Source organism: Lissotriton helveticus, chromosome 5_1, assembly GCF_964261635.1.
Source record: "Lissotriton helveticus chromosome 5_1, aLisHel1.1, whole genome shotgun sequence".
Lineage (NCBI taxonomy): Eukaryota > Metazoa > Chordata > Amphibia > Caudata > Salamandridae > Lissotriton > Lissotriton helveticus.
Genome location: NC_136065.1, coordinates 1,904,400,347 through 1,904,415,754, shown reverse-complemented (window position 1 = coordinate 1,904,415,754; position 15,408 = coordinate 1,904,400,347). Strand labels below are relative to the sequence as shown.

The 15,408-nt window shown below is 48.3% G+C and overlaps 1 protein-coding gene across 7 annotated transcripts in view; it reads right to left on the bottom strand.

Moving 5' to 3' along the window:
• The window catches only part of ACLY (ATP citrate lyase), a 362,794-nt gene that overhangs the window by 254,582 nt on the left and 92,804 nt on the right, over positions 1 to 15,408 (bottom strand). For all 7 annotated transcript variants that reach the window (XM_078645438.1, XM_078645433.1, XM_078645436.1 and 4 more), the window contains exons 6-7: positions 14,372 to 14,451; positions 13,383 to 13,513 (exon numbers count right to left, since the gene is read on the bottom strand). In XM_078645438.1, the coding sequence (XP_078501564.1) occupies positions 13,383 to 13,513; positions 14,372 to 14,451 (211 nt within the window). The remainder of the gene's footprint in view (positions 1 to 13,382; positions 13,514 to 14,371; positions 14,452 to 15,408) is intronic.

Genomic DNA, 15,408 nt, shown 5'->3' with positions numbered 1-15,408 from the left:
ACCTTGTAAAACTCGGCACCAGGTGTCCGTATGTAGAGACCGCACCAGATCTAATAGGAGAGGAGGCATGCCCAAGTCAGATAGCTTTCTCCACAGCAAGGGACGGTCAACTTTGTCGAATGCTGTGGAGAAATCAATGAAAGCTGCATACACTCCTCCCCCCCGAACTCCTATATATTTGTCCAAGATAACCTGAAGGGCTGTGAGGTTATCCAATGTGCCATGGCCCTTACGGAAGCCAGTTTGTTCAAGGGGTAATATCTGATTCACATCAACCCAATCAGTAATTAAAGATAGGAGACATTTGGCAAAGACTTTTCCAATGGCATCAAGAAGGGCTATCTGGCGATAATTCATTGGCTTATCCCTATCGCCCTTCTTGAATAATGGAACCAATATGCTCCCCTTCCAAGAAGAGGGCACAATTTTACTAATGAAGCTCTATTACTCCTTTTTACACATATTCAAAGTCAGGATATAAATAACAAAAGCAGTTAGTAATGGCCCATTACAAGGTGGCTCACTGCTGCTCATGTTTTAACAATTAAAACCAAGCATGATGCTTTTCTTGGCTAAAGACTTGCACCCCCCCTCCCCCCCCCACCCTCACCCCGAGATCACTTGAGGCCCCCTGGGAGGCCCGCCACCTAGTTTGAAGAGCATACAACAGGCTCTGTCTCCCACACAGATACCACTTACCTCCCCCCTCGTCCCGCCAAAAAAATACTTGGTGTTATGATACAATACCCCCTATTAATCCTTTGATAACCCTTCCACCATGTCCAATTATGATTTTTTTTTAAAGAAATACCAGTCGCCATGTCACCTTTTCCTTCCACCCTTGGTAATCTCCTCATGGTAAAAACAGAGTTGAAACCTATTAGCTGATGATCTGCCACATTCCTGCATTACCCTTGAAGCCATTCTTCCCCAATCCCACCAGAATGCCATGATGTATGCGGTCATAAGAAAGCCAGCACTAAACTGACAGTTGCCCTCACCTAGCCACCTCACCACAGACAGTAACAGTTTCCAGACAGCATTAAAAAAGAAAAAGAAATTAGCAGAACCATTGTTATTCCACCGTCCCATCTCTGGAGACCGTGGGAGAGGACATAGTGGGAACAGAGCAATTCCCCATTAAGCAAAATTAGGTTGGTTGGTCAATGCTATGGCATAATAATGGTGACCAACAAACTTTCTAATCTAGTATTCATGCTATCAGCTTACTATGGGACTAAAATATAGCAAATTGATTACAGTATTTAGCATGAATGAAAACCAGAGAAATCTTCTTGCGCTACCTCAGCACTCAAGCACAGGGGGAGAAGCTGAGCACTGTAAGTACAAGGCACGACATCTGAGCACAGCATTTGAGCATCCCAACATAACGGGAAAGACTCTGAACCATAACAGAGGAATCAAGGAAGTACAGAGCAAGGATTCTTTCCAAGTAGGATATCCCAATGTAAAACATTTGGTACTGCAGCAATCTTTCTCAGATGCTGCACTCAGGCTATAGTTCTCCCTCCCATTCCTTTGCAGAACTGAACCAGAACGCCTCTCCTTAAGGAAATGGCTGAAAACACATCTATTCCAATTTCACCTGAACTAATGTGCATATTGGCACTCCCCCACCTGCCCTAGTTGAGACTTGTTTTGTACTACATTAATGTTAAAAACCTTTGTTACAAATGTACTTTGTTATTCGTAATATTTGTACAGCACACCAACAACACTTTATGGGTACCCAGAAGCTAAAGCAATAAGAAAATCAATAAATAACTACAACTGTATACGGTCTCTCGAATAAGCAGGGAACATAGTCTACAAAGGATCAGAGGGTTTCATTAGGCACATGGCCAGCCACAAATCCACTCTGTGCTAATCCACTTTAAGAATTCATGGGTAATTGGAGCTCAAACGCTGTCCAATAATAGGAAGGCAGCAAAGTATAAATGTCAGACATGATAGCTCCAGTAACACAGCAAGCCCTAACAGCAAAATGTGCAGTAGTATTCCGCCCATGGATTAAACCAGGGTGAGTGGGATTTTGCAAGCTAGCAATTATCCAATAGCTCTAAGAGAGTGAAAAGGTTTAGTGTGTGGCATGAATATGTACCGAACATCTTTTCTTATTTCAAACCTAAAATAAGGGTTTGAAGAGAGTATGAGGTTGCCTTCAACATGGCAGAACGTTGAAACCCAAAAGGACTTTGCAGAAGACCAAAACATTTCACTTTTATGTTGTATGTGACAAAATCTCTTTCCCATGTCCACCCTATGCATCAATATAGAGCGTTCACACTGAGACGAAAGAACTACCTATAGGAGTGGTGTATGCTTAATTTATGCTTACTTTCTCTCATGAATAGCACCTTTGCTGCTTTAATGGTGTCACTGCAGTAGCTAAAGCTGTCACTTTTCCTACAGTAATGGTCACCTGTTGTTGTCTTGCATCTTTAAAGTGGATACAAGTAGACCAGCCCACAGATCTGTGTAAAGAGCAGGCATTGTAGTAATGTCAATTTCCTATGATTTTGGGTCGCCAACAGTCCATGTTCGCTACAAGAATGCAAATAAAGCAAAGAAATGGTGGATGGAGGCAAATAAAGTGTGCGGAAGATCCCCAAAAAAGTCCAACACTTGCTACAGTTGAACTACAGTCATCACTCATGCCGCAGGTCAGAGAGTCGGACTACTGCAAGTTGGCACCAATCCCAGGCCTCTCATCATTATTTGAGAGGGTTGTCAGTTTTAATCCCTTAAATTGTCGCTCTGCCCCGGGTTTGGGGGTCATGGAGAACAGCTTGGCAAATCAGACTGCCCTCTCCTGGAGGAGTAAGGCAATAGTTGTACTCCTGTCCAATCGCCAGAACATATTTGTAGCTTCCTTTCACCCATAAGAGCAGGTCCTAAAAGCGCAGAGTGAAATATTTATCTCAGGGGCCCTGGATGGGATTAGGAGTTGGTACTCTCAAACCTCCAACATGAAGGGTGTCTAGACGCATTTATGATCAAAATGTGTGTGGTACAATGTACTTCGGGAGTGCTGTAGGTATCCACTTTTCATTTTGCAGTGCAGTATAATCCCCAATTGTTAAGTGCTCTATAAAAAATTTAAAAAAGAACTCAACAAATGATTTATAATAAAAATTCACTCAGGGTGGCTGCTATCAACTCGTGGCCTCTTTCCACTTTAACTTCTGACACAAATCATCATCAAATTATATTCGTCCATTGTCTTACATAAAGAGTACACATTAATCAACTTCTGGCAACTTTAGTTACAAAATATGGCAAAAGCCATATATTTAACAAAGGGTTCATAGCTTTTCATCAATCTGCATATTAACCAAGCAGAAGAACTGGACTTTAATTTACCACATTCTCACACACAAAGCATTGCATCAAAACCATACAATGGGGAAGGATGCCTCAAAACAAAGCAGAATCAATGGATAACCATACACTGTAGCAGAACGAAGTTCCTTCTGGTAGATACTCTAACAGCAGATTCCTCACCCTGTGAACACCCCCAGGTGCCAGACTGGAACGCAAGACTTTTTATAGCATTGTTCCTGCACTCCGGCAGATGGAATTGCATGGCTCTGCATTGACTTTGTCCTGTTCCCGAAATGGTGACATCGGATCAATGTATAAGTGCCACCCCAAAGTGCTGATGTCAGTTTCTTTCTCAACTGTCAACTCCCTCAGATGCACAGCTAAATTAAAGATCAGATGTGACATTCTGTAGACCAATAGATTGGTCTCTCTACCATACATAAAAAGTTCCCCTTCTGCAGAATGCAGCTGAAGAGGGTTTCCATCAGCAGGAGTATTATTGAAGGCAAGTAACGTGTTCTTCTGATGGATACTTCTAGCTTCAGATTCTTCATCTTGTGAATAGCTAACAATGGTCTGTGGAATGGCTCAGGCCAAAAGGTCCTGGAGGCCCAAAAGATGAAATGCTTTTCCCACTGCACCAGGCTATCAAGGTAGTATTGATTCATGATCGTAAGAAATGACGCCCACACCGCTGCCGGACAGATGTCCAGGACAAGAATGTTGTGTGCTAAAGCAGTGGTAGCAGTATTTGCTCTGGTCAAATGAGCCCTCAGACTCTACAGGGGCCGTGACTCCGAGCCAGCGCATTGCACATTTTAATACAAAGAACTATGCACCTTGATATTGTCCTTTTCTGTACTGTCTTACCCTTCTTTGCCCCAGAGAACCCCACAAAGAGCTGATCGTCCACCCAGTGGTCTTTGGCACACTCGATGCAAAAACTCAAATCTCTTTTGCAGTCCAAACGATGGAGTCTCTCCTACTCATTCAAGGGGCAAGGCAGAGAAAGTAAGGTCAGAAGCAAGGATTGTCAGTTATTAGAAGAAGCTGTGAATTGTTGGCAGAAAGGCAACTCTGGTCCACACCACCAGTATGTCTGGAGAGAAGGTAATGTATTGAGGTAGTGTATTGAGGCTGCACGAACAGAGATTGAAGTTAACTCACGTGTTGGGCCGAAGTTATTACAGTGAAAAACTGTTTTGAGAGTCAGAAGAAGCAAAGACCAGTTGTGCATAGACTCAAATAGGCCACACAAAAGGAATATGAGAAACAATTTAAGGTCTGGGGAGAGAGTCGGGGGGGTCTGGGGGTTGCGCTGAGGGAATGCTGGACTACTGTTCCACTTACTGTATGGGTCGTGTATGAGGTAAATGCAAGGTCTTAAGTTGGGGTATGTTTACCGTTACTTTGTTCTGTAATGACAAAATGTAAGACTCATACCGACTGTTTGCCAAGAGTCCTACGGAGGGCATACAAGGCGGCTCGGCCTGGAATTTCCGCACTGTATTACATAGCTGACTTATTGCTTATTGGATAAACATCATCAATAGCGGACCGGCCTCAGGGTTGTAGGCTCAGGCTGTGTAATTTGCTATCTGTGAATAAAGGTCTTACAAAAAAAAACAAAAAAAAAAAAAAACAATTTAAGGTCCCACTTCATCATCACAAAAGGTTTTAGTCAGCTGTGGCCAGCCCTAGCGGGCTCAGGGTCCAAACCCCCTCACTAGTTGGCCACGGGGAACATCCTTTTCAAATGGATGTTACCCCACAGTGCTTTTACGACGCATCCTTTACAACGCAAGTCGTAACCACGACTTGCGCTGGAGGGCGCTAAAGGATAAAGAATAGTATATTTACTATTCCAACACCTTCCCTACTATCCACGGGGACTGGTGTTAGAATAGTAAATTATACTATTCACTATCGCGCCCAACAACGCAAGTCGTTGTAACGACTTGCGTTGTTAAAGACGCGTTGTAACGGCACGCGTTGAAACGGTATGCGTTGTACCGTCATACATCCGTTGGCCACTATAAAGAATGTCTGTCAGGCTGAACAAAGGTCAGCCTGACAACACTCTTTATTTTCAGGCAGCCAGAAGCTAGACATGCGCTAAATGAAGACCCCCTTGATACATGGGGCCATAAGGGTGCCAAATATTTACAGCGTTGCTTTGTGAAAAGCATCTATCTGCTCCAATGAGGCCAACAGACCTGGAAACTCAAGATGCTTTAGGATAAGTTAGGAGAATTGGTTCCTCTGTAGGCAAAGACACCTGGACATCTGCGAAACTTCTGTGGTCGAGAGAGGTAGGACGTGTTTAAGTTTTTGCCTTTCTTGTTCTTTGACTTTCGTGAGAATTTCGAATAGGAGAAAGATCTGCCACGGGATTGACCTCAAAAGCTAGAGTGGGTACACAATCGCTACTTTGACCAAGAGTGGTACCTACGCTCCTTCCGTTGGTGTTAGACAACAGACTTTGGCTTCAAGGTTCCAGACAGCATTGGTGTTGATCTGGGCGCAGTCCTCACAAGCAGTTTGTTGTTACGACAATTCTAGACAACAAAGGCATACCTTGTGGGGATGGATCACAGACATCGGTTTGTGACAGACCCTACAAGGCTTTAACCCTGTGGTTTTAGGAGGAGGCATGTTCCCTTACACTCTCTAAAGAAATTATAGTAAAAAGAAATATCATCAAAGACAAGGAAAAGGAAAGGTTTGGAAGTGAGCTCCAGATATGTGTCTGAAGGCACTGAAAAAAAGAAACTGATGTCACTGTGCTTATAGATGGATCAGATGGCTCCAAGTGGGACAAAGCGGACAGTCGCACTACGCCACCTGCCAAAATTCTCTGGATCCTGTCTGATGCCAGGAGGTATTCACAAGGTGAGGAATGTGCGATCAGAAGTATCGACCAAAAATAAATATTTCAGTCCACTCCAACCCTGTGCAACCACCCTCTACATGTGCTAAGCTGCTCTATTGGTCATGTACCCTCCTCATATGAGGGCAGGTACGCAATGCCCATAGGCCTAACAGGGCTTCACCCTGCACTCACAGTGATCACTCTGCACTCACAATGCACTTGCGCTGTTCACCCTGTACCTCACCTTGCAGTCACACGAGCACACTTCTCACCCCGCACTCATGTGACACTTCACTTACCTGGGCCCCTCACTGCTCAACCTGCAATCTCAAACAAGCCCATCACTAACCATACATTCATTCGTCCCACTCTGCACTTCCATCTGCACCCAAATTCATATGATCACCTCACTCACCCTGCAGTCACTCCTCTTACCCGCTCACACTGTTGCATTGCTCACTGTGCATTCACATGGGCACTCCTGCCACCCACACGGGCACTCTTGCCACCCACACCGCTCAGGGGGTTAATGTGCCTGCTACAAAGAATGTGCACCATGCAGATCCCAGAAATTAGTGCGAGTGTATTATGAGTACCACTATAAAAAAATGAAATGTTTGTCAGAAAGGGGCTAAAGAGAGATGAGGTGCATTGTTGGTGAGCGGTAGTGAGGGAATTCATGGAAAAGGCGGCGCCCTGGCTGTAAGTGTGAGCCCCGCCCCCTCCCTCAAAGTTCGGGTCTAGTTGCATCCAGTGGTAGAAGTGGGCGGGATGGAAGGGAACGGCGTGCCCCTACTTCTAAAAATTATTTCAGTCCGTTCCCCTACTTCTTATTTTCAAAAACACATCCCGGGACGGCAAGAATAGTCCTACTTAAAAACGATAATTTTTTTTCATTCAGCTTCCAGGGGCTGCTTGCACTTCTCTGTTGAACTCCAGAGGCTGCAGCAGCCCCTCCCTGAGCTTGCACAGACCGAGGGCAGGCCCATTGTCATTCTGATCGAGGCAGATTATCCCCTTTCGAATGACAATGTGCTGGCCCTCTGCCTTTAGCATATCAAGTGCCAGTGAGATTGGGGAAAGCTCCTCTGTAATCCCCAACACCAAACAGAGGACTGTGGGGAACTTGACACCTTGTGTAATTTGTCAGTGTTGTACACACTACAGAGTGAACTGGGCAGGATCAGTGACTGGACAGAGGAGAGGACAGGAAAGGAGGGGTACTAGGGCAGGAGAAGTACGGGCAGGAAAAGTGACGGGGCAGGAGAAGTGACGGGGCAGGAGAAGTGACGGGGCAGGAGAAGTGACGGGGCAGGAGAAGTGACGGGGCAGGAGAAGTGACGGGGCAGGAGAAGTGACGGGGCAGGAGAAGTGACGGGGCAGGAGAAGTGACGGGGCAGGAGAAGTGACGGGGCAGGAGAAGTGACGGGGCAGGAGAAGTGACGGGGCAGGAGAAGTGACGGGGCAGGAGAAGTGACGGGGCAGGAGAAGTGACGGGGCAGGAGAAGTGACGGGGCAGGAGAAGTGACGGGGCAGGAGAAGTGACGGGGCAGGAGAAGTGACGGGGCAGGAGAAGTGACGGGGCAGGAGAAGTGACGGGGCAGGAGAAGTGACGGGGCAGGAGAAGTGACGGGGCAGGAGAAGTGACGGGGCAGGAGAAGTGACGGGGCAGGAGAAGTGACGGGGCAGGAGAAGTGACGGGGCAGGAGATGTGACGGGGCAGGAGAAGTGACGGGGCAGGAGAAGTGACGGGGCAGGAAAGTTGACGTGTCAGGAGCAGTGATGGGACAGGAGAAGTGATTAGGCATGGGCAGGAGTGGTAACCGGCAGGAGCAGTGAACGGATAGGGGCAGTGAACGGATAGGGGCAGTGAACGGGGCAGGAGAAGTGACGGGGCAGGAAAAGTGACGGGGCAGGAGAGGTGACGGGGCAGGAGAGGTGACGGGGCAGGAGAGGTGACGGGGCAGGAGAGGTGACGGGGCAGGAGAGGTGACGGGGCAGGAGAGGTGACGGGGCAGGAGAGGTGACGGGGCAGGAGAGGTGACGGGGCAGGAGAGGTGACGGGGCAGGAGAGGTGGCGGGGCAGGAGAGGTGGCGGGGCAGGAGAGGTGGCGGGGCAGGAGAGGTGGCGGGGCAGGAGAGGTGGCGTGGCAGGAGAGGTGGCGTGGCAGGAGAGGTGGCGGGGCAGGAGAGGTGGCGGGGCAGGAGAGGTGGCGGGGCAGGAGAGGTGACTGGCATGAGCTAGAGCGGTAACCGGGCGGTAGCGGTGAAAGGGCAGGAGGGCAGGAGCGGTGAAAGGGCAGGAGCGGTGAAAGGGCAGGAGCGGTGAAAGGGCAGGAGCGGTGAAGGGGCAGGAGCGGTGAAGGGGCAGGAGCGGTGAAGGGGCAGGAGCGGTAACGGGGCAGGAGCGGTAACGGGGCAGGAGCGGTAACGGGGCAGGAGCGGTAACGGGGCAGGAGCGGTAACGGGGCAGGAGAGGTGACGGGGCAGGAGAGGTGACGGGGCAGGAGAGGTGACGGGGCAGGAGAGGTGACGGGGCAGGAGAGGTGACGGGGCAGGAGAGGTGACGGGGCAGGAGAGGTGACGGGGCAGGAGAGGTGACGGGGCAGGAGAGGTGACGGGGCAGGAGAGGTGACGGGGCAGGAGAGGTGACGGGGCAGGAGAGGTGGCGGGGCAGGAGAGGTGGCGGGGCAGGAGAGGTGGCGGGGCAGGAGAGGTGGCGGGGCAGGAGAGGTGGCGGGGCAGGAGAGGTGGCGGGGCAGGAGAGGTGGCGTGGCAGGAGAGGTGGCGGGGCAGGAGAGGTGGCGGGGCAGGAGAGGTGGCGGGGCAGGAGAGGTGACTGGCATGAGCTAGAGCGGTAACCGGGCGGGAGCGGTGAAAGGGCAGGAGGGCAGGAGCGGTGAAAGGGCAGGAGCGGTGAAAGGGCAGGAGCGGTGAAAGGGCAGGAGCGGTGAAAGGGCAGGAGCGGTGAAAGGGCAGGAGCGGTGAAAGGGCAGGAGCGGTGAAGGGGCAGGAGCGGTAACGGGGCAGGAGCGGTAACGGGGCAGGAGCGGTAACGGGGCAGGAGCGGTAACGGGGCAGGAGCGGTAACGGGGCAGGAGCGGTAACGGGGCAGGAGCGGTAACGGGGCAGGAGCGGTAACGGGGCAGGAGCGGTAACGGGGCAGGAGCGGTAACGGGGCAGGAGCGGTAACGGGGCAGGAGCGGTAACGGGGCAGGAGCGGTAACGGGGCAGGAGCGGTAACGGGGCAGGAGCGGTAACGGGGCAGGAGCAGTAACGGGGCAGGAGCAGTAACGGGGCAGGAGCAGTAACGGGGCAGGAGCAGTAACGGGGCAGGAGCAGTAACGGGGCAGGAGAGGCGACGTGGAAGGAGAGGCGACGTGGAAGGAGAGGCGACGTGGAAGGAGAGGCAACAGGGCAGGAGAGGTGACCGGCCACAAGAAGTGAGGGGCAGGAGAAGTGAGGGGCAGGAGAGGTGACGGAGAAGGAGAGGTGACGGGGCAGGAGAGGTGACGAGGCAGGAGAGGTGACGAGGCAGGAGAGGTGACGGGGCAGGAGAGGTGATTAGGCATGAGCAGGAGTGGTACCGGGTAAGAGCAGTGAACGGGGCAGAAGCAGTGAACGGGGCAGAAGCAGTGAACGGGGCAGAAGCAGTGAACGGGGCAGGAGCAGTGAACGGGGCAGGAGCAGTGAACGGGGCAGGAGCAGTGAACGGGGCAGGAGCAGTGAACGGGGCAGGAGCAGTGAACGGGGCAGGAGCAGTGAACGGGGCAGGAGCAGTGAACGGGGCAGGAGCAGTGAACGGGGCAGGAGCAGTGAACGGGGCAGGAGCAGTGAACAGCAGGAGAAGTGTCGGGCCAGGAGAGGAGAGGGGGCAGGGGAATTGACGAAGCAGGAGTGTTGATAGAGCAGGAGTACTGACTGGACAGGAGCAGTGAAAGGGCAGGACCAGGCGTTTCCCAGGCCGACTGGAAGGGTAGGGGGCCAGTTTAGTTTGGGGGGACCGGTTTTGTACAAGTGCAGGAGTTTTAAAAACACTGCAAAGTTCTTTGTATATTCAGCAGGTTTTGGTCAACAATACAAGTGCCAAGATAACTTTGGTGATCAATGTACCTGCTGGAGAGAGATGGGAGCATGTTTTGTCTAGTGGCTGTTTTACTCATCTACGGTAGCGCAGAGGGGTAATCTGCCTGCTGCAAAGAACATGTACCATGCATATCAAAGAGCATTATTTTATGTGCATAGTTCAGTGGGTACTGCTTTGTGTTCACTTCCTGAATGGAAGTACAGTTGAATACATATGGCCTGGCAGTTCGGGCTGGGCTGTTCAAACTGGGCGCAGGATCAAGACTGATTCGCATATGGCTGGGTTCAAACTGGAATGGCATGGTAAGGTGAGCAAAAAAACAATGGATTAAGGCCTAGAGCTCAGTACTGGGGTGAATGTATGACATTGTTCTGCATTCTGCCCATCAGTTCTTTTTGCATTTGTCACCCAGAGTGGGACAGGTATGCTCAGACATGAGTCCTGTGCTCTCCATGCCACTGGAATCAAGCTATCCTGGCTGATGAGGGCTGAAAGCCCGAAACCGGTCCTAGGATGCTTGTTTCTAGTCCAGGGAGGACCTGGCCTGGCAGTTCGGGCTGGACTGTTCCCATTGAGTGCAGGATCAAGACTGATTTGCATATGGCTGGCTCCAAACTGGAATGGCGAGCAAAGAAACAATGGATTTAGGACCAAATCTCTGTACTGGGGTGAATGTATGACATTGTTCTGCATTACGTATACGAGTTGTTCTTTTTGCTACATTATGATTGAGCAGCTAGCTGGCTGACATGAATATGAAGGAGCCTTTGTGTGTTTCCATGAGTCTAGATTCTCCTGAAGAGTCCCTTTCTCTTCTGAGCCCTGCTTAACACATATGTACAGGAGGAGCCCCGTATTCATGACCTCAATGTTTAAGACAAAAAGAAATCATGGATTTCTGAACAATGAGAGTAAAAGCATTAAGGTAACATGTTGTTCCTGCTTATATTTCACACGCTTTACATAAACCTGTATTCCCTATGAGTGTTTGCTTTTTCCTGAATTAAACCTCAAATAAACAGGTTTATCCAATGTTTTAATTAAATAACGTTATAAGCTGGAACTGGTCAGTGAAATGCTAGACGTACAAAAAATTGTTATGTTTTGCTATTTCTAGCCACACCCCTGACTCCGCCCACTGATTCAATCTTCAGTTATTCCCGCCCCCTGATTCTCCACCCACAGTTCCCCTACTTTTTTTTCCCCACTTCGACCACTGGTTGCACCCCTGTATGAGGGCACTGGAAATGCCGGGTGTTCCTTCTTCCTAAAGCAAGCATGAGTCAGTCAGTCTAAAAAGGATGTGGTCTTACTCACACTTACAAGTTCACAAAAGGTACATGGCAGACCGCCAGGAGCATCAGACGTTCCTGCTCAGCCCTACACACTGCACATGCGAAGATGCCAGTCTGCTGCATGGTGACACACAAAATAGCCTCTGCGCTCCCAGAACTAAGACTGGAGGAGGATAGACAGAATACATATGCACAAGGATAAGACCTACAAATAGGACACAACAAACAGGAGGAGCAGGAGTAGGTCAATCACAAGAGTTCATAACAAAGAAGCAAACTGTGCAGCCCCATGGAATGCCCACGCCCACCCCCTAAACAGAGAATCGCCCAGCAGCAAAGCATTGTCACCTAAAAAGAAGTTAAGCAAGCTGCCTTCCGAACAGGACATGAATGACAACTCTACCCCCGACTCAACAATGGAAACAACCAGACAGGCTTAAAACAATAAATAAGAGCGCTCATTCCTCGGCCCTCGCTGTCATCACTAATGTACTGCGCTTTACAGTTTGCTGCAGGCCGGATAAGTGTTTCCAAATGCTCTCCGTATTAAAAGAAAAAAAAACTAATGCTTTCAGAGAGGAAACATACAATGTCCCGCTATCATAACTGCTCTCAACCGCAATGGCCGGCCGGAGCGTGCAACGTCTTATGCCTTTTGAATACTCAATCAAAAGTTATTGCCCAGTCAACGCATGCCGAAGGCGTCTCGCGCAACGGCGCCATTTAAATGGAATATTTTAACGCGCAGCTTGACTGCGCAGCCACGTGGCAGCAGGCCTTGGCCCAGAAGAGCCTCTGCGGGTCCCGAGTGGGCGCTCTTCAAGTGACCTCTAGACGATGACTCAGGAGGTCTGGCTAATTAAATGGATTCAGTGAACACAAATTGAGTTGGGAGGGAGCTGACGTCCAACAAGACTCTGCTGGAACGCGTAGGCTTAAAAGCATTACTGGCCTCAGTTCAAAATCTTACAAGCTTTAGCTTATTATGAAATTAGACGGGTCACAGGTCGAGAGGAAACTTTCATGATTTTTTTAAGCCAGAATTATGGATCTCTTACTGAAGCATAGGTAAAAGTATAGGTTAATTGCACTCTATATGAAGGTAGGAGCTTGCGTCAGCTTTTATAAATCACATCACCAGGGCAATGGTTCTTATTTTTACTGCAGGGGAGAGGCACTGTCCATCTTTCCAAGGGCGGAGGGTTTTCTTCAAACCGGTAACACCTGTGGTCTGGATACTTACATGCACCGAATCGATATTGGGCGCGTGCGTGTTTTTATAATAACAATTTGTACTGTGTGCGTGTGAAGGGGGCATCCGATATATACAGGATAAGCTACCTGTAGTGTGCCCTATGAAATTGCATCTATTAACTTTGCGTTCCGTGACATCACAAAACTCTCAAATTACATTTCATTACTCTGCCCGTACAATGTGTTTTTTTCGTTTACATTTAAGAAGCAAATAGTATGTCCGGCTAAAAAAGAAAGGCACAACTGAGGAGTGGTACTATTGTTTTTTATGAAATATTAGCATTATGCCAGTTACCCAGTTTAAACAAAATGCAGTGTCAACAAAGCAAGCTTTACTGAAAACATAACGAACTGCTAACTCATCCCATGTTGAACCCATCGTCGATGTTCATGGCTCACTCAGTAGAATTTCAGGACTGGGCATTTGGCAGAGAACACCTGTAACTTTTCTGAATTTGATTTCCAGTAAAAGGCCTCCTCGTTTGAATATCTAAAGGAGCAAATAGAAGTACCTTTAAAATCCACTCACCTCAGGGTAGGCCTCTCTCCCAAAGGGAGGGGGGAAATCCACTTCCCCCCACTTGGCTTTGCAAAGGTAATCAGCCGTGGCATCAATCTTAGCCGCCATGTCCAGGACGTAAACTCCATCTTTTGTCACCACTACATTCAAGAATCAAATGCACAACAACGGTCACCTTAAGAATGATTGCAGCCACTTGATAATGTACCACAACAGACATATCTGTACAGCACATATTCACCACGAGAAGTTTCTTAGCGCTATGACGGACTGTGGATTGGTTTCATTATTGTCCTTGTCAAAGCTACTCATTTTAGTGACCGTGGAAAGTCAGAGCAGACCGGCAGGATTTGAACCAGAGATACATGGCCATACACCAATCCCACCCATGGCCCCTTGGTCATACACAGACCCCTGCAATGGAGGCACTGGTTCACCAAACCACTAGGCCAAGAAGTCATACAACTAGCTAACGCAGCCCTGTATTTGAACACAAGCTTGGAATAATGCTCGTGTCATAAACCAGGTGCTAGCCACAAAATAATAAAAAGCAATGCCAGGGCATGTGAAGAGTGTGTCCAGACTGTACATGTAGTTAAAAGTAGGAATTAAAACCCTGAAACGGTCTGTTAATCATCTTGAGAGTAATTGACTGAAAATTGTAAGAAATGTCAACATTTCGAGTGCAAACAGAAGACAAATGGAGTTACAGAATAAAAGTAATGAAAATGACATTTTCGCAGAGAATTGTACTGTTGTATAGAATGGGTTTACAATCGTGTTTCTAAGACATTTGTAGAGTGTGCACGGACAACTACATGAGAATGAGAATGGACCCATGCATTAAGGTGGCTGACTGACAGTTCCTATTAGTAAGAATCCTGCATATGCAACACTACCAAACTCAAAAGATCTTCACAAACCTAAAAACTAGTTATTGGTACTCAGGCCACAGTTGAAGATGCATGAGAAGGTTCATAATTATTGTAATCGCTTACCAAGGGGGTTGATCTCCAGGTAAGTGAAGTACAAGTCGTCGTACAAGTTAAAGAGGCCCGTAATGAAGCTGGCAAGGATGCTGTGAATGAGTCAAAATAAAGACAGTAATTAGCAAGTTCATGAGCAGGTCACTTCATTAACAATGCTAGAAATTTCCTAATGCTGTGGTGGGAATATAGGTTTTTATTTTGCTCGCCTTTAGTAATGTAGGTTTTGTGGAATGTCAAGAAGGTCTCTGAATGTGCAATTGGGGTCGGCAAACCATTTCCTTATCGTGTCCTCTATCAAAGCTCAGCACGTAAAAATCACCTTCTTTGTAGAAGGAAATCAACTGCATTGAAAAGGTAACATTTTCAACTCTAGGTCCTTTCCCGTCTCTCACTTCTCAAAGTCTATCTATACATTAGTTGAAGGTGTGCGCCATTTTAACAGATCCTGCAAGATGCAAAGGTGGCAGACGTCACAGAAGAAGGCCCTTCAGGAGCAGCACCGATGCTCTTCTTACCAAGTAAACACGATGGTGAATCAAGCTGAAAAATGACAGTCTATGTATGATAGGGTCACGTCAACCGAGTGTCACTCATACACACCAGCTGACCAGAGCAGAACAAAGCTCCAGAACCCTTAAGGCAGAGTTCTCCAAAATCAGTCCTGGAGGGCCGGATCGATGCCAGATTTTTGGAATATACCCATTTAGATAAATATAGATATTTAAAAAAAATTGGCATGGACCTAGCCACCCAAGACCAACTTTGAAGATCCCTGCCTTAAGGCATTAGGGCATAGACTCCTTTCAGGGTCAAATAACGATGGCATCAAGAATAGGTAGTACATGTGGTTTTGTTTGTCAACACTCACCCTGGATAGGAATGGGTAAGTATATGGGAAAAGCTGGACTGAAAACGTCATTGATTTCTTTAACTTAACTGACACCGTTGTCCAACGAGAAGCCACTGTCTGCATTCAGCGTTCAAATCCACTTTACAAGGAATGATATTTCAGGCAAAAAGTCCGGACTGACAATTTTAATCAGAAT